Source organism: Balearica regulorum, chromosome 4, assembly GCF_011004875.1.
Source record: "Balearica regulorum gibbericeps isolate bBalReg1 chromosome 4, bBalReg1.pri, whole genome shotgun sequence".
NCBI classification, from domain to species: Eukaryota; Metazoa; Chordata; class Aves; order Gruiformes; family Gruidae; genus Balearica; species Balearica regulorum.
This window is the reverse complement of record NC_046187.1, coordinates 46,428,570-46,447,179: the sequence shown is the minus strand read 5'-3', so window position 1 is coordinate 46,447,179 and position 18,610 is coordinate 46,428,570. Positions and strand designations below refer to the sequence as shown.

Genomic DNA, 18,610 nt, shown 5'->3' with positions numbered 1-18,610 from the left:
GGCAGGGACAGGACCTCTCCATCCATGTCCCGGGAGTGGTGACCTGCAGACAGCTGCTCTTGCTCGCAGGCGCTGAGGACAGGCCAGGACGTGAGGGGGTTTTGCACAGGTGTAAATAAGCATTTGGGGCAAGGGAGGCTGAAGGCTCTCTTGCTGAGCTTGCATCACCCCAGTGTTTGGTAAGAGGTGACTAGACACGCTGGACGTGCAATTGGGAGCTTTATTGGGAGCAAACAGAGGTTCAGACGTCCACGTCGGGTTGGCGGCCAGCTATTGCAACCTTCCCCAGGTGTAAACATCTGCGAGGGGCTGTTCCCACGATGAGTGAGACATGGGCTGGAAACACCCCTCCTCGGGGCTGTATTCTCCTCCTCACACTGAGAAAGTTAAAAATTACCCTTTCCCCATCCCAGCTCTATCAGGCAGGTAGCTCCTCCTCACCGGCAGCGTTTCAGAGTTAATACAGCGCTATGAACTTCTTTTATTTGAGAAAACCAAGTGAGTTAATATGTAGTTATAGTGTACAACAGGTGCTGGCATTGGATTAGAAGTATAGTTAGGCTCCTGTGGGTGGCAGGAGAAGAAGCTGGTGGTGACTCGTGACTAAAATGTGAACAATTTTTCATTTTTAATATGAAATTTGGCACCACCCATCTTTTAATCTCATAATACCTTAATATAAATAGCCAGAAAATAAATGTATAATTTGGTCTGTCTAATGCTGAAAACCAGATTTTTCTATTAGTGCATCAGGAGCTGGATTAGTCCCACGGCAGCACAGAGTGAGTGGAGAGGACAGGGTTCCTTGTGGGAACCCAGGTCCAGGCAGAGATGAGCTCGCTCAGCCCGGAACACTTAGGTACAGCTGCACCACTGAAACACTCACGTACCCCACCTCCCAAACTGGGGAGATGCTTTGCCTTAATCTCACTCCAAGTTTCCATCACAAGCCACTGCCAGAAAGATAAGAAGAAAGTGCACGTTCACGCGGCCGGAGACCTAGCGCTCTGTTTTGAAGACATCAGCCCCTCTCCGTGAGACCCCTGCGGGCAGCCCTGGCCTGGGGCTGGGCCGGCTGGAGAGGGGGCTCTGCTCCCTGCGAGCAGCGGCGGGAGCGCGGCCGGGCGCTGCGCTCCCTCCTCGCCTGGGGCCCGCAGGCGGCGGCCCCTCGCTCACCCTCCCTCGGGCGACTTTGTGGAGGGGCCTTACGGGCTCCGGTTAACTTTTGCGCCGTGTTTTCCCCATCGCTGCAAAGCATTTTTTTTTTTTTTTTTTTTTTTTTTTCTGCAGCTGAGAAGTACCGAGCTCTTCCCTCTGCTCGCTGGCGGGATGGAAGTTAATCATCTGCTTGCAATTAGCCTGTGACCTCCCACACCGCGCGGGGCAGTCCTGTAGCTTTAACGCGGGCGGTGGAGGCAGGACAGCAGTGCCAGGTCCAGCCTGAAGCTGCTGCAGATCCCTCGCTCCTGCCCGGCCCGGCCCTGGCAGCGCTGCCCGCCATGGGGAGCCGCAGCCTCCTCGCCACCATCCTCGCCGCCGCCCTCGCCTCCCTCCCGCCGCTCCTCGCCGCCCCCTCGGGCCACCGCAAGCTCCTGGTGTTCCTGCTGGATGGCTTTCGCTTCGACTACATCGATGACAGCGAGCTGGAGGGTCTGCCGGGCTTTCGGGACATTGTGAATATGGGGGTGAAGGTGGATTACATGACCCCAGACTTCCCTAGTCTCTCCTACCCAAATTACTACACGTTGATGACGGGTGAGTACTTGCATTTCTGTACCGTGATGCTCCTCGGAGCTGCCAGCTCCCCATGACTTTTTCCTTCAAAGATGATGTGAAAATAACACAAGTCGTGCTTTTAGCTTGGAGTTTAAAAGCACTGCGGCATTGCAGCTCAGTATCGCTTGTCTGAAACCTGCTCTGAACTTTGAATCACCACTTGGAGCTGATTTTTAAAGTTCTCCTTTGCTCTCGCCTGGTGCTGCCAGGTCCCTACCTGCTGCTACTGCTGCAGCTCGGCTGCCCAGGGCTCCCAGGTGGGGGCACTGGTGGGGGCTGCTGCATGTAGAACATAAAAACGAGTGGGGAAATGCACAGAAAATTAATATGGAGCCTGCTCACAGACTTTCCAGTTAATTAAAAGGCATGTAAACTGTGAGTGGCTAAAAGAGGAACTTATTTTCAGCCAGCAGGTCTGTTTTGGCAAATTCAGGGTTAAATTTCTTTTTAAACTTAGACTTTCTGCTTTCACAGGTCCCTGTCTTAATGTTGCCCCAAGTCCTTATATCTGTAAGATGATCTGAAATAGCTAGATAAGAAGACATTAAGGATTTTTGCTTTTGCTTCCCTACACTTTCCCTTTTTCTGACTGCCCAGGAGAGGTTTTCAGAAGATTGGAAGGACTGTCATAATTTTCATGATGCTGATTTCCTTTTACTCTAAGCAGAACAACACATGATTACAGTGATACTAGGAGGGTGCACAGAGTACAGCTGGGCCCTTCACATCAGAGAAAGCCAGCCTGGAAGCAAAATTTAATTAAAAAAAAAAATCCAAACCAATAGAAAAGTTTTTCTGGAGTTTACAACTGGATTTTTCTCCAGAGTTATTTAACAAACAAGAGCTTCCAGCTAATGAGGAGTGAAAAAATCTGTCCTCTCTGAAGATATGTGGTATCTTCTGCTGTCCTTGGAACAATACAATGCCCAGCGGTCCATATACTGCTTGCTGAGAAAGCAAATAGATGCCATTGTAAGATGAAAATCTGACATCACTTGTGCCCAGCTTGTTTTGAAACCGCTTAACCCCTTTCTCCCTCTCTTGGGAAAGGAATGCCTTTCTTTTGCTCATCTCTGAACAGGAAAGAGTACAAAACTGCCACAGGTTTGGGGTTTTTTTTATGACTTGATGCAAATGCATGAATGCAGAGCAGAGGTTGTGACCGAAAATAGAGGTGTCGCTCCACTGTGGACTTTGTTCTCTAGGTGTGTGTTCTTTAGGTGTTTGTAGGCAAACCGGCTTAACTCTTCATGAGTAAAAAGTCTTCAGATGAAGTTGTTAAAGAGAACGGGGAGAGTGACTGCTTTCTCTACTTACCACAGTTAATCATCACTCCTATTAAGTGCATATGCATAGAGTGAATTCTATACTCAGCCTTTGGAGTTTTGAAAACATTCTATTTTGTACTCACAAAGGAGGAGTTTTGTTTTAGATGATGAAACATCACTACTAGACTTTTCACTTTTAGGGTACTAGAGTTCCTACACCCCAGCCTGAAGCAATGAGACAATCGATGACACCAAACTCAACTCTTCTTGCAAGTCTCCTGGCCTTCATGATGAGGTTCTCAATGCAAATACAACTTAATTGCAAATAACAAGTCACCCGCATAACACATGAGTCATAGCAGTGTTAAATAGGTCAGGAACCAACCGAGGACCAAGTTTAGGTGATGAACATGCCCAAAGGAAGATCCAAGACTGCACTTGGGCCCTCAGGGTGTTAGTGGACGCCGTGGCTGTGTCCTAGCATGACAACAGAGTCAATTCCATGGTTGCACTGTTCTTACTCCCAATGCCATGGTGCAGTCTCCACAGAAAGCCAACCGTGTCCTGGGCTGCATCAAAAGAGGAGGTGTGACCAGCAGGTCGAGGGAGGTGATCCTGCCCCTCTACTCTGCTCTTGTGAGACCCCACCTGGAGTACTGTGTCCAGCTCTGGGGGCCCCAGGACAGGAGAGACATGGAGCTGTTGGAGAGAGTCCAGAGGAGGGCCACGAAGCTGATCAGAGGGCTGGAGCACCTCTGCTATGGGGACAGGCTGAGAGAGTTGGGGTTGTTCAGCCTGGAAAAGAAGGCTCCGGGGAGATCTAATTGCGGCTTACCAGTACCTGAAGGGGCCTACAGGAAAGATGGTGAGGGACTGTTTGCCAGGGAGTGTAGTGACAGGACAAGGGGTAATGGGTTTAAGCTGAAGGAGGGTCGATTTAGATTAGATGTTAGGAAGAAATTCTTTACTGTGAGGGTGGCGAGGCACTGGCACAGGTTGCCCAGAGAAGCTGTGGATGCCCCATCCCTGGAAGTGTTTAAGACCAGGTTGGATGAGGCTTTGGGCAACCTGGTCTAGTGGAGGGTGTCCCTGCCCATGGCAGGGGGGTTGGAACTAGAAGGTCTTTGAGGTCCCTTCCAACCCAAACCATTCTATGGTTCTATGATTCTGTGTTTTACGTGATGGTAGAGTTAGGAGCATGGGGCATGTGGCAGATGTAGCATTAGCTGTGTTCAGTCTGTGTATGTTTGATTCAGAAAGCTGGGACAGCTTTTGGAAAAAATGCAGCATGGCAGGGTGACATGAGCATCGCACTGTAGTGACCTGCTTAGGGACAGGCAAGTTATCGTCTCCCCATCGCTGCTGCATGGGCGTGGGAAAGCTTACATCACATCTCACTGTTCATGTCTTTCTTCTTGAGGGGGGGGACAGGACTGTAACTGATTTTGCTTCTGTTTGCAGCTAGGATGTGCAGGACTTAAATGTTGCCAGAGTTTCTTCTGTGACCGGCTATTCTTCATGTCTTGTCCTGAACTGCTGCATCATGAGCTGTTAAGAAACTCACATTTCAACCTCAAATTGCCATATCTTAGCATTTATGAGTGCAGTTTCATAGTACATTGTTTTTTTTTCAGCTAAATCAGCTTAAGAAATTTCTTGCCCCACCTGCATACTCCCACCCCTGACTTTTTCATTATATCCCACCATTTTTTCAGATAAACACTCCTATCTTATCTTTATCTGCTCATTCACAAGGTCTTGTGGCCCCGCATCCCCTCAGGAGCATACACAGCTGCCAGGTCTAGGACAGCATGTGCATGAAAACACTGCGGTTGGGACGTATTTCTCCCCTGCCTCTATCCATTCGTGTGAGCATGGCCTCTCCTTTCTGCCTACCATCCTTCATCCAGCATCTGCACAAGCTTCATGACTCCAGAGAGGGGTTAGTTGTTACAGGGGATGTTCTCCCTCATTTCAGTGACTTTGGAGGATGATAGTGGGTTCTGTTCCTCAGACACCATTGCCATGGGGACAGGTCGGTCCCCTCAAATCTGAACTCACCTCCTCCTCCTGCCCAGAGCTGCAGGATGAGGTTATAGAGGTCAGCAGCATCTGCACCACCGTGTCTCAGTGCAGGTGCCAAACTGCACCCGTCAGCTCTGCCAGAAGGTAGCTTTCCTCTGCAATGGGCAACTAGCAAGCAATAGCATGCAGCGCAGCCGCCTGATGATCTGCAGCATCTTTTAGTTGTTATATTTTACTTCACTTTACTGATGTTTTCAAGAGGGCAGCCTAACTGAATTTAATATTCATGAGAAACAGCAAGTTTACTGAGCTTTTCAAAGCTATAACTGAATAGATGCCACCATAACTGATGATCAAGAACCATGGATCTAAACCCAACTAACTAATGCCTGCTAATGTGAAGCATACCCTGTTTTGCCGAGACTAGGTGCTAGTGAAGCACAGACACGGTGGGATGAATGGGGTCCAGCCTAGGTAAATAAACCAGATAGATTTTGGAAGGGAAGCGAGGGGAGGGAGATGACTCGCCTGTGGTCACGCAGTGCTACAGGGCGATGGCAGAACTCTCTGTGGGTCCCCTTCCTGCTTAAATCTGTTGCTGCTGCTAACCTACAAGAAAATATTTGCTGGAGCTTCCCTGAGTGACACAGAAAGCCTCAGCCCAAAGCCTGGGGCCTGCCTAGAGGTCTTTTCCCTCCCTCCACATCTACAGCAATTATGAGAAAGAAAACCAGAGCATGGAAACAAGACGAATGCTAATGGCTTGGCTCTGTATACTGTCACACAGTGATTCAGAGCTTGGGGAAATGCTTCTCTCTACCTGTGAGCCAGGGCATGGCATCATGGCCCTCTGCCCTAGGGCATCTCCCCGCTGCATCCACCATGCTGTCCTGGGCCATGGTGCCCTCCTCCAGCTCCCCTCGCTCAGCGGTGATAGCACCCACTGTAAAGACGCCGGGTGTCACAGCTGCCACCGAGCACCTTGTAGGTCTCCCACCAGGGACGGTGGGTGCTCACAGCTCCACAGGAGAGCAAAGCACTATCCTGGATTAGCTGAAAGACAAATGCTGTTTCCTTGAAGACAGCTCCAAACACCAGCCAAGTCACTGCCGGACCAAGGGGAATCTCGCTGACATGCAACTGGAGAAGGTGGTTTGTTACAAAAATCTGGTGGCATGCAAGGTAGCCCAAGGATGTACCGTACCTGCTTACAATCCCACTCTTTGAAAAGCAGTCTTTTCTAACAACTTCATTCGTGCCATGGCTCTCAGTTTTGGCTTCCACAGTGGCATAAAGACTGGTTCCTGGGTGGCTGGGTTGTTTTCTGAGCTGCCAGGCTGAATCCTGCCTGATGTCCTAGCTCTCCATGCTCCAGTTATGACATTGCAGTTGTTGACTGGAAAGGCATAGCATGAAACGGTGAATTAGGTAAAAGGAGTCGTTGCTGCTGACACGTGTGTTTGAGAGAGCTTTGTGGGGCTTGACGGGGGCTTGGCAAGGGAGGGAAGAAGGAGTCCAAATATGTATATCCCAAAAGGCTCACTTAAACACACCATGTGCTGTTTGTTTTGCAAATAAAGGAATTAAGACCACAAGCCACCTCGGGTTTTTATCCTGTGGGGAGCTTTTGATTTTTACCTTTCCCTGCTGTAGCCTGGCTCTGCAGGGAGCTCTCATGCCAAGCTGAATGGAAAGTCTGAGGTCTCCCCTGTAACCACTGCAAGCACGAGTTATTGCTTCAGAGCCCTTCGTGCCATCCCTCTCTAGAAAAACTGCTCACACTCAGGAGTTTGGATCTCCCTTGCCTGCCAACTTGCAGATGTTGGGGGTCTGCTGGGTGACCCCCTGCCCTGCAGCCTCCCTGAGCCCCCCCCCCAGCTCAGGGCACATAGGGGCCCCTCGTTTTCCATCCCCAGACAGCATAAACGTGCGTGGACGGTATCACATCTGAGCTGGAAACTCAGGGAGGATTTCTTTTCCAAGATCCTAACAACAAATGAGGTCTTTTCTGGCAGGTCCTCTGTGAGGACACGCCAGCCGCCTGGTCAGCTGTGCAGCCCCGCATCCAAGAGCCGTATTTCTCTTGGCCTCCATGGGAAGCCGAGGGAGTCTCTGCTCGCAGAGGTGGGTGGGTGGGGAGCTTCTTGGAGAGGAGCCAGTGAGGGGCCTCCATGTCCCTCGTTAAACAGGACCTCATCTTAAATACTTGGCGGAGAGGCTGCGAGGTCCCCTGAAGCTTGCAGGATGTCTGCTTCTGGTTCCCCCTGAGCACAGCAAATCTTGACATACACCACGCCCCGTTTATTCCACGCAAATGTCCTTTGGACTCCCACCCCTGGAATCCTCTGGGGACCAGCTGATGTGCGCACGTACTAGTACATTTATTGTTTGCTGTGAGAGGTCTCCTGGCTTACATCACAGCATCTCCACTCTCCATCCACTCAGTGCCCGGAGGAAGCCCCATCTGATGATGGCTCTAGTGGATGCCTCTTTTCTGCTGCCCCATTAATGGTATGCAGACTCCAGCCTGGTCCAGGAAAGGATGCTGACAATTTCTGTTTAGCAGTTAAGCAAGTTTTTAGCTACATAAACAATACGTGCAGATTGTCTGAGGCATAAAAAATTGAGGGGTAGGAGTAGTACAGGGAAATTTCTTATTGGTACACATGGACTGAAACTGTCTCAGCTTCACTGTCCAAGCTGAGAAAAAAGCCAGAAGGACACAAAGAGCATGATGAGTGACAAGGCAATAGGATTTTTTCTTTTTGCTCCTCTTTTAACCACCACAGATGCCAGCAGCAGCAGCAAAGATTAAAAAATTCTGTTTGTGACATACAGTATTTTAATCAATACTCTCTTTCTTGGATGCAGTAGCTTTCCATTTGTGAAATTGTGTGTTGAGAAGCAAAAGAACACAAAGAAATTTGTGGTAATACTATTAACTGGCAGGGAAGGGGTACCATCCTAGCAAGGACAGGCTGGAGAAGAGAATGGGAACCGGGAGAGTTTTTCATTTTCACATTCTTCATCTCGCTTTGTTTACTCACCGCCTGCAGGAAGGCTGCAATGCCAAGTGCCAAGATTTTTCTCGTTCACACATATACAAAATGTTGTAAAAAAATCTGTGTTTGCTTTCTACCAGTTAAAAAAATGAAAACACTTTCAAAGTGGAGAACAGAAAGTTTTCTCTAACACAAGACCATATCTACAAATTGAAGCACAGAGTTTTTTCCTCCTTACTAGGTACAACCTCACAGCTCACCACTAGTATACCTGCTACCAGCTATTAGCAGCAGTAAGTGGACAGTCACGTATCAAGGTATTTCTTTGCCCAGAGCTGAAGTCACAGCTGACGAACAGAAAACTGCCAGAGGCTCGTACCCGCTCTAATGGTGCAACCAGCAGCTTTGCACATGGTTTTATGCAGGTCCTCTGTAGTGCTTGGAGCCACGGTGCCCTCGAGCTGTACCCAGCCGTGGGCGGTCAGGGGTCCCGGTGTGGTCCCCCAGCCCACTGCTGCCACTCAGATCAGGACACCGACAGCCTGGAGCGCCTGCTCTCCAGGGATGCAGGACTTGCCTTCCCGCATGTGCAAGCATCTGCAAAGCCTAACCTGGATGCTTTGGAAGCAATTTTTGTGCACCCCAGCCCTGGCCCCGTTATGAAAGCATTGAATTAAGACTTTCACACTCTTATTAAATCAATCCCCTTCAGGGAAAAAATAATAATGCTGTGTATAGCTGAGATTTTTCTGTGCCTTTTGATGTGATGCTACTTGGATTGCAAAGTCTCACCTGACTAAGATGTTTCTCCTTTGGATCTGTCTGGTATTTGAGATCATAAAAAATTGGAAAGACTTTGCCAGCAAGCTCTTCTGGGAACGTAAATTGTCTTTGCACATGTTGCAGGTACTGTTTTTGCTTGAGGGCCTACAGATGGCAGGGCCATTTTGCCCAGACCAGCGCTCCCTCTGACTTCTCATGAGCCCTGGTCTTCTCCTGGCCAGTTAAGATGTAGCACGCAGGTTTTGTTTTTCCCCTGTGGTCTTTCTTTTTAAAGCAGGGCAGATGAGACCCAGCAGGGGAAGAGCAGCAGAGCGTATATCAAAGCAGGCAGAGCTGGATCCTTCAGGATGCTCTGCTCACAGCAGGCTGGGCTCAGTCCCTGGGGACAGCAACACCACGGCATCTGCTCCAGAGTGGAAATATGGTGCTGCGGACTTTAAAATCCTGTTCTCTTCCTCCTCCAGGCAGGCAGCATGAGCAAAGCATTTCCCAGAGCAAGTCATCCAGCAGGTCACCAGGGGCGTTCCCCAGCCTATATAGTGCCCTGGCAGCCTGTGCTTGCATCGTGCCCTCCTGGCTCTTGTTACGTCCCAGGGAGTGTGGACGTCATGGTGGGAATGGCCTCACCCTCACGGCAAGGCATGCATATAATATTACATAGCAAATTGAGGTAAATGCAGGTTCTTATGTTTGTCATCGGGTGGATAGCACGTGGGTACAGATTGTGGTGCCTTTGGTGAGTTGGCTAATATACACACCCTGGGTTCGCTGATAAATCTTGTTTGCTCCGTGCAGAGATAATTTACTTCCATTTTGTGGTACCAGATATAGCATCACGCATCTGTCACATGCTGCTCTTAAAAACCAGAAAGATTATTGAGTGTTTCAGAGGAGCATTTTCTCTTGTAGATTTAGATGCAGGTGGTCCCTGTATGATATACGGTGCCTACTGGAGATCCTACACCGTGTCCCTGCAGTCAGTGAAAGATCACCAAAGAAAGAAGAGGTCATTCCTGTAGCAAATGCTATAGAAGTGCACGCTCTGGTTTCCATATCTCATGTGTAGGGTGCACAGTGCTCAGCGCTACTGTGCTGTTGTTGTGGGTGGCCAAGTGGTTGCGTGTTTTGTTGTTTTTTGTTGGTTTTTTTTTTTAATTTCATCTTTGTTTTGCATAGATTCATTTGAATGCTGACAAAAGTGCCTGGAGACGTGGGAATGTGCTTTAGACAAAACCAGTGCTGTAAGAAGTGTAGTGTCCAAGTAAGCTGTAGCACGCAGACTTGCAAATGCTTTTGCTGGCTCTCTTCCAGAAGGATACAGCAGTTATCATATTCGTGGGAACTATACCTCCTTTGTTTTCCTTGCTTGAGGAAGGGGTGCTTTCTGCTACAGCTACAGTGAGTTTAAGTAATGACATCTGCATGCTGAAATTGCTTTTTGCCATGTTTCTACTTTTATAGCTCTTAAGACAATATTTGATTACAGAGGAAAGTTGCAGTAATGAAAGCAATAATAAGTTCAGTGTGTTATGGTGACTGTCTAACACCATGTTGCTATTTTGATAATCACGAAAGAGGAGATCACCAAAGGTCATTTTCTCAGGCTGGAGAAAAATATCTTTCTTACAACAGGGGATGTAAAGAACTGAGGCTGTACAGGTGACCAAAAAGAAATCTGAGAAGTGACCTAGCAGCTTCAGCACCAACCTGCGGGTTTCCCGGGCTGGCACCGGCTGCCTGCCTGCAGTTTAGCAGGTTGATATACGCTGAGGAGTATGTGGACTTCACGAAGCTGAAGAGACGGAGCTGCCCTCTAAGTAGGAAGGCTGTGGTTTTGGTGCACTATAGAGGCTTTCTTCTAGCTCCTTTTAGACTTAGTGAAGAAACCACTTGGCAGCCTAAAGAGGACAGGTGACCGCCCATCCAATCCAGCAGTTCTCCTATATTAAACCTGTTTGGTTTGATATGGTAAATAGTGACTGCCACAAATTGGGACTCCTTTTCTCCTCTGGGGAGGAGGAAATGTTTTGCATAATTGAAATACTTCATAGTAGGGAAGGAGAGTTCAAAATCCATTTCAAGGTCACATGTACACAAAGCGTACAGAGTTCTCTGCCCAGAATGATGCCTTTTCAAAACAAACATGCTGAGGTTATTTCAGTTCTGATCACCACGCTCAGTCTCACAATAATCAAAGCCTGTTATCTGGATCCTTGCAATATCGTGACTCACCAGCTAATGATGACAGTGTCTCACACATGCATTAGTCATTGCTTTTTAAGATACGGACATCGTGAACTCCCAGTACAACTTAATCTTCAACATTTCTTTTCCCATTTTTATTAATTCACCTGCAAATTATATCTTAAACACAGTATCTCCTCTTCTGACAATGACAAGAAGTAGAAGACGTCTCTTGGCTATTATATACTAGTATCTTGTAATATCAAGTTGCCCAAGGACTCCCAAGATGCAGTAAGAGAGCTGAAAATGTCTGATGAAATGATTGCTGTCCCCACAACCCAGACCAAAGTGTGTTAATTTTTTTAAAAAAAAAAAAAGCTAACAATAACAGAAAATGAAAGTAATGTATAAAGGTTTTAGCCTAGTTTTTGCTTGTTTGTGGAAAACCTGTGTGCCCTTTGGATAAAGGAGAGGGGAAATGCGAGCTTCCCAAACTTTATTCTGTTTCCAGATTGTGCTCTTATCCCTGCCCGTTCACAGACTACTTCCCACAGCCCTCTGGGTCTGTGGTCTGGTGGGTACCTTAAAATAGCCTCAGACTTGGCAGATGTGTGCGCGTAGAAAGAGCCAGACGTCCGCCAAAGATGTGGCACCTGCATGGGCTGCCGCTGCCGTGGTTTGTGTGTGTGGACTGGGTACGGCATGTTGAGCAGGCCACGGGGTGCAGGATTTGTTTCTTCTGGTCGCAGCTGTCTAAAAGTTGGCAGTCTGAAGCTCAGCTAATGATGTGATCTTTCTCTACAATTGGTAGAAAGCAATATGTGCCTCCAGAGGATGACTCCTCCCAGATACCTTAGATGCCTACCTCAGGATGGCACGAATTGCTTTCTAGAGGTGCTGCTGCTTCTCCATTGACTGTGAAGGGAACACGGGTGGCTGACAAGTTTCAGCAGCTAACCTTTAGGTGGCTGAACTGGGGGATATTGAGAGCTACCTGGAGGATCTCAATAAAAGGTAACGCAGGCAAGAAGATTGTATGAGAGGTTGCAAGGTAAGAGGTCCCTGAGTTCAGATCAGGGCTTTTCAGCTGATTTCCTGGCTGATGCAGTGGTGGTGCTGGTGACATCTTTCTGCTGAAGAACACCAATCTGATTGTACTGTTTCTTTTTTTTTTCCTCCACCTCTGAAGGTCGCCACTGTGAGGTCCATCAGATGATTGGAAACTACATGTGGGACCAAAAGGCAAATGTATCTTTTGATATTGGTGTGAATAAAGAAAGCCTACTGCCTCTCTGGTGGAATGGATCGGAGCCTTTGTGGGTCACAATGATGAAAGAAAAAAAGAATGTTTCCATGTACTACTGGCCAGGTTAGTATGTCAAAAATTGCTACCATCTTAACAGTGCATCTTTACGTCTAAGCGCTCCATACACTGTAGGATGGCTCTTTAACACAGTTCTGAATACAGACAAGAATTATGAGTGCTTTACTAACCACTTATAGAAATGAATTACCTTTTCTCAGGCCGTGACAATTTGCATATGCTTAGAAAGGAAAAGACTGAAGTGTCACTGGAGGTAGTGTTCCACGAAACATTACCTTCAGGGGTTGCTGGCTTGCAGAGCATCTCCTCCTCCTCCAACTGCTCCTGCTCCTGCCCACCTGTAGCTCCTGCTGTGCTAAATGGTTCACAGAGCAATGCTGTAGACCATGTCACTGATCAAAGTTAAACAGTAACCACCCTCCTCCAATGCTTGTTTGATTTTAACCTGGAAATTAGTAGCTGAAGATGATCTCCTTTTGCTGTGGGGACAGCAAAATCCAGCTGAAAGCAAAGCATCCTTTGGTGAGCTGGAGTGAACACTTTTGTCCTCCATCATTAACTCAGCTGAGGTCCTAGTTGCTCTGAGTCTGAGCCATTCATTTGGAAGGACTTGGCTTTTCCATTCCTGTTTTTTTGGGCATTGGACCACTGACATCACTAAGGATGTACGATAACGAGTCTTTTTTAACAACTAGGAGTATACCCTTGCATTGTCCGTTTAGGGACCCACGTGGAAATAGGTGTTCCAGCTGTGCAGCCAGATCCTTGCAAGGTACCCAGCTTCCCAACTTTTTGACCTTTTAACTCTACTACCTAAGCAGTATCCAAGTACCGTCGAATGTGTAACGGCAGGCTAGAGGACCGTGAGGTAGAAGAGGTGTACTGAATACAGCCAGTGCCAGCGGGTAGGGCAGCAGCAGCTGGCTCATGCCATCGGCTCCCGGCCAGCTCATCTTCCATCTCAACACAGGTGTGCTTGGTCACGCTCTTTCCGTGCAATGTGGCTAATGGTGTCCCAGAAAAAAAAAGGCCACAGTTCTGAGGAAAGAGAAGAAAGAGCACACTAAAATGAAGAACATTGAAAAGCCATCCAGAGCATTTCTACAGCACTGAAGGGCGAAAAGATCTGAGGGTGACAATATTGCTTTACAGACACAAAGGCAATCCGAGGGACTGGAATTGCAGACTAGATACAATGGTTTGGATCAGCTCTCAAAAAAAAGCTGCTTTGCACTGGAGATCACCCAAGTGACCTAACAGCAATGCAAACAGTAGGATATAGAAATTATACAAGAATGTAGAAATTCTTCTATAGATTTACAAAAAGACCTGTTTCTATAGACTATTCATTTTTAACTATTAATGTAACTGCACTGAATAGATGTAATTATGCACTGAATAGATGTAACAATCTACAGAGAGCTACTGAAATCCAAACGAATGATATCACGTTCCATTAAATGCCTTTGGATTTTACCTGGCTCCTTCATGGTGCCCTTTGAGCAGGGTCTCCCAGGGAGAAGACATATGAGTTGTATACTTATGTATCCCTGTATACATATGTATACCCTTCACACTTATCTATCTACTATTTCCAGTGGAAAATTGGTAGGAACAGCAGAGCCTCCCTTTTCCCAGTGCTTATGCTGCCAAGTGCATGCATTGACTCCCCTATGACACGCAGGGAGAATTTGTGCCCTATTGATGCCAGTGGGAATTTTTGCGTGGATCTGCTATTTTAGCTGTGGATTGTGACACATACATCTCTCTGTCATTAATCATTAATTATTCACCTGTGACAGACAACCTTTGGCTAAGTCATCAGTACCTCAGTTCAGCAAACGCTTGAGCACACGGTTATTTTTAAGCGTGTTCGTGGCCGCAACAGACACGTGTGCCATACAGGGTCAGGCACAGGGCAGGAAGCAGGGTCCAACGTGGAACTGTTGAACTAAAACACAGGGCAGTTGGGCTGCAGTAGGGCTCCAGGTGTAAATGGAGTAAATAGAAGTCACTCCAGATGCAGTAGTATTTATTTATTTATTTATTTTTTCCCATATCGTTTTTTGGAACTGTTTTCTAGTTCCATAGTAAGGATGTAATCCTTACTTCTAGATTTATTATTTTAAAGATTTAATTCTTTAAAAGGCATTTGACTGGGGAGCGATGCCAAACAAAATGAAAGAAAAAATAAGGGTTTAATAACCAAGGTGGGTGAAGGTCCCACAGACATTTGCACTATGAACTGCTATTAGTGAAACTTTCCAGTCTGGGGATATACTGCTGCTTAGTAATGAATCTTGCAAATCTGATAAAAATCCAAACAGGAAAACTTTGGGAAACTGTTAATAGGAACTGCAATGTACAGCCAAATTAATCACACTTTGTTCTGGAAGATGCTATTTTCTCTCTAGCCAGCAGTGAAGACAAACAAGAGGGATCAAACGTAGCAGAAACACGTTGCTAATGCCAGCGAGCTGACTCCCAGGGTTAACTTACACCACTGCCATTTCCTCCTCAGAGTCAGTTCCAAGCTTTGTAAAGTCTGAACCTAAAATCTACCACTTCGTATTCTTCCCGATATTCCTCTCTCATGCGTAATCAGTGCTTAAAGGATGAAAATCCAGACCCCAGCAAACAGGGACACAGAGCAGGAGGGATGTCCGTCACAGCTTTATCTGTGAGCCCAACATAGACACAGCAAAGACAACTTGTGGGCAGAATTCATCTGGGCTCTCCTGTCTCTGGGAGTGGAGGAGCCGAAACACCACTGTGCCGGGAGTCCTAACCGCCGCTTGCGCCAAAATGTGAGCGCTTGGCATGTAGGGTCATTCTTCTGCTTTTTTCACGGTGTTTATTAGGCAGTTTCTTCTCTTCAAGGCATTCATGGGGAAAAAGCCGTGCATCCTCTGACAGTTTGCCAAGTAAAACACAACGTGGGGTGAAAGGTGCAGCCTCACGCCCAGGTTGCCTGCCTGAAGCACTGCTGCTCCAGTGGATGGAGAAGCCCCAGAGGAGTGCGAGAGCGTCCCGGCGGTACCACCAGAGTCAAAGTTTTATAGCGCTCCTCACGCTCAGCCCGGTGGGTGATGTCACCCCAGACTCTCAAGTTACTTCATTTTTCAGCAGCTTATGAAACTGCTTCAGCTGAAGTGCAGTGACATCTTTTCTCAACACTGAAATGACAGAAAGGGAAAAAAAAAAAGACTCTAAACCCAACCTTTCACCTTTTAAACACAACATTTACCAGACCATGGAGCTAGTCTGGAAAGTTTTCAAAACCTTCTGTTATGACACGAAGTGTCTAACTGTTAAATCAATGTTTAGAAATGCAATTTAAAGCTGGCAGGGGTTCAAGTCTCCATGTCAGATAGATAAAGAGGAGCTTATATATCACTGTGAAAGAAGTCCTTATTCTTGCTCCAGAAGTTTGGCTTTTTAAATAAAGGTTTAGCGTCATACAGAACTGTGCAGAGAGGTATCTAACATTACATCATAGCAAATATGGCTTATCTATTTGTAGTTTAACCAAGAAAAACTAAACATTCCCTTTGTCTGGCTCTAAATACTTTTAAATTTCTTTTCCCATAATATTTAAATGAGAAAATTTACCAGCTGTCCTGGCCTCTACCAAAATGAAATTTAATTATTAAAGGGTCTTTGTGGCTAGTATTTTGGAATTGTAACAAGCCTTAACATCAAAAATCCAATTTTAAGTTCTGTTCATCACGGAGGGGAGAAAAAAAAAAAAAAAAAAAAAGGAAGCTCTTGGTATCTAAGCAGCCTGAATTTTCAATGTTACTGCCAGTGAACTGCACACTTGAAGACCAGTATTTAGTGGCCAAAATTACTTCTAATTGTTGCTGCCTTTGTAGTCCTTTATGTCATGCTGATCACTTGACAATCTAGAAATAGCAAAGATATCTCAGCAACTAAAATATCCCAGATCCCCAAGAGGCTAATGCTTCCAGTTAAAATTATCTCATGAGTAATTCTAAGGAACGATATCTGAGAAAATTATAATCTGATGTCAGTATCTGAAGAGGTAAGAAGAGGCTAAATCATCATATTAGTCATTGGCTATGAGCAGTCATCCACCCAAACTCAAACACTAGGCATTTCCAACACATTTCCAAACGCGTCCTTAACTTCTTGCCTGGCTTTGGAGCCAATCTTTTCCCAGACTCAAGTGTCAGAGGAGACATTTACTCTGAAGTTCCAGTTCAGTCCTGAAATACTAGCAAAGCCCAGAGAGGATTACTGCATTACTTCTGGCATCTGAGGCAGCTGAAAACCCATGTTTTGCTGCTAGTAGCACCCAGAACATTTTACAAAAGATGTTCTGCATCTGCAGGCCCTCAGGGCAGGGGCAAGGGCTCCTGCTTCCTGGAGATGACTTCAGGTCATTCATGGAATACCTTTTTTTTGATGATTTGGTTAGGTAGCAGCTGGGAGACAACATAATTTCTGGAAGGTGCTGGATACGGATGTACAGAAGTTTTACTGTGGGATGGTATGGAGTCAGTTCTTGTCAAGTAATCTCCAGTCTGTTCATCGATGCTTCAGATTACTTTCATGGTGGGCAGAGAAACACTGCAGTAGCTCCACACAGAGAGGGGAGGATTAAGTCATATCAGTTTGAGGCAACAGGGGAAGAATGAGAAGTGAACACCATCACACACTCAAACAATTTAAAAAAACCCCTAATATTAGATGGAGGTTTGAAATGATTTAAATATGTTCTCACATAAAAGTAAATTAGTTAAATATACGTTCTGTTTATTATTGCAAATAATTGATTCTTTCAAGCAATTAATCATAATAGAAGGTGTCCCTTGAAACACACAAAGAATGTGGAGACCTGGGAGCCACTACCATGGGCCATTGGGTGAAGAGACTGAATCTGTCATGTGTGCTAGGACTCTTTAACTTTTGGAAAGGGTAACCTCCATCCAGTTTATCTGGCTTTCTGCAAATTGGTGAAGATTTTTTAAAATTTCCTAAGCTTAAATATTTAAGTTTTTCTAACTTTTCATGGTACTCCTGAGAAGTCACAATCAGAAGTCTCTTAGCCAGCTTAACCTGCAAGCGGTGTGCTTTTCCCCGTGCCCCAGTATTGCACCTCAGCGATGTGAGCTCACGCGGGCTGAGATGCCAGCCACTGACAAATTCTCTTTACCAAATGTCCCAGTAAGCAAACCACTGTAAATCATCTCTGAAAGCAGCTCTGCTTGCTCTAGTGCCCTCCCTGTACTTACACCTCCTGCACAACCTTCTTCCCCTCCAAGCAACAAGTCAACTTATGACAGTCTTTAATGCCTATTCCTTTCACCCCAAAGGAGAAGCAGAAAGTGACCCAAATGTAGGCAAATTCAGGCTATGGCTTGGAGTTGCCTTTTTGACCTGACTGTATTGCTGTAGGCAGAGGCCATTTTGCAAAAGATCTCTTTTTTTTTTTTTTTTTTTCTTTTTTCTTTTCTTGCTCTTGTGCCCTAGGAATGCACCAGAAAATGCATAACTGTGATGGGAGGACTGTGGGGCTCTCAAAAGATAATTTGCATGAATCCGATGTTTCTGAAAGCACAGTTCTTTTAAATATTAATGTTATTCAGCAGCACAGTAACTGGAGAGTGAAAGGGCAAAAAATCGCACAAAAACATGTTTTTGTGTGTTCAGGGCCATGTTCTCCTGTAGGATTTGTTGCCATAAATTTCTGGGCCACAAAACAGACTGTATTTTGCAAGGAAGGCTGCAAGTTACCAAGAGAGTTAATTGGTTTATACTGTTTTAATAAGACCTCCTGGGAAACAGATTTAACAGTGGAGTGCCAATATCACATCATAAAATACAGTTTATAGAGGATATTACGATGTGAGATACAGCATGTCTAACTGGAAAGTATTTGCTGAACTTTCAGGGAACAATATCTAAACCTATTACGTTGGAAGCCTGGAAATGAGGCTATGTGGCCGCAGTAGTTAAAATGAAAGCAAGCTAGCGATTTAGGTGGAAATGGTCTGCCATGAGGGAATCGAAGAGTTTTATTGTGGGAAGGTCGCTCGGAGACCTGCCTTTTAGAGAGGGAAATAAAAGGATCCAACATACGGTTTGCTACAAGCACTCATCAAACCAACCTCTCTCCCCTTTTCCCTTCCCAACCACAAGGTTTCCTGCAAGGAGGGTGTAAGGTAAGTAATGTCACAGGGAATTTACAAACCTGAAGTTGGACCCCACAGTGTGGGGTCTGT

At 46.2% G+C, this 18,610-nt stretch overlaps 1 protein-coding gene across 1 annotated transcript in view; it reads left to right on the top strand.

Annotated features, from left to right (window-relative positions):
• The first annotated feature begins 1,026 nt into the window (after positions 1 to 1,026).
• The window catches only part of ENPP6 (ectonucleotide pyrophosphatase/phosphodiesterase 6), a 34,414-nt gene continuing 16,830 nt past the window's right edge, over positions 1,027 to 18,610 (top strand). The window contains exons 1-2 of the mRNA XM_010297850.2: positions 1,027 to 1,755; positions 12,228 to 12,407. Coding sequence (XP_010296152.1) covers positions 1,500 to 1,755; positions 12,228 to 12,407 — 436 coding nt within the window. The 5' untranslated portion in view covers positions 1,027 to 1,499. The remainder of the gene's footprint in view (positions 1,756 to 12,227; positions 12,408 to 18,610) is intronic.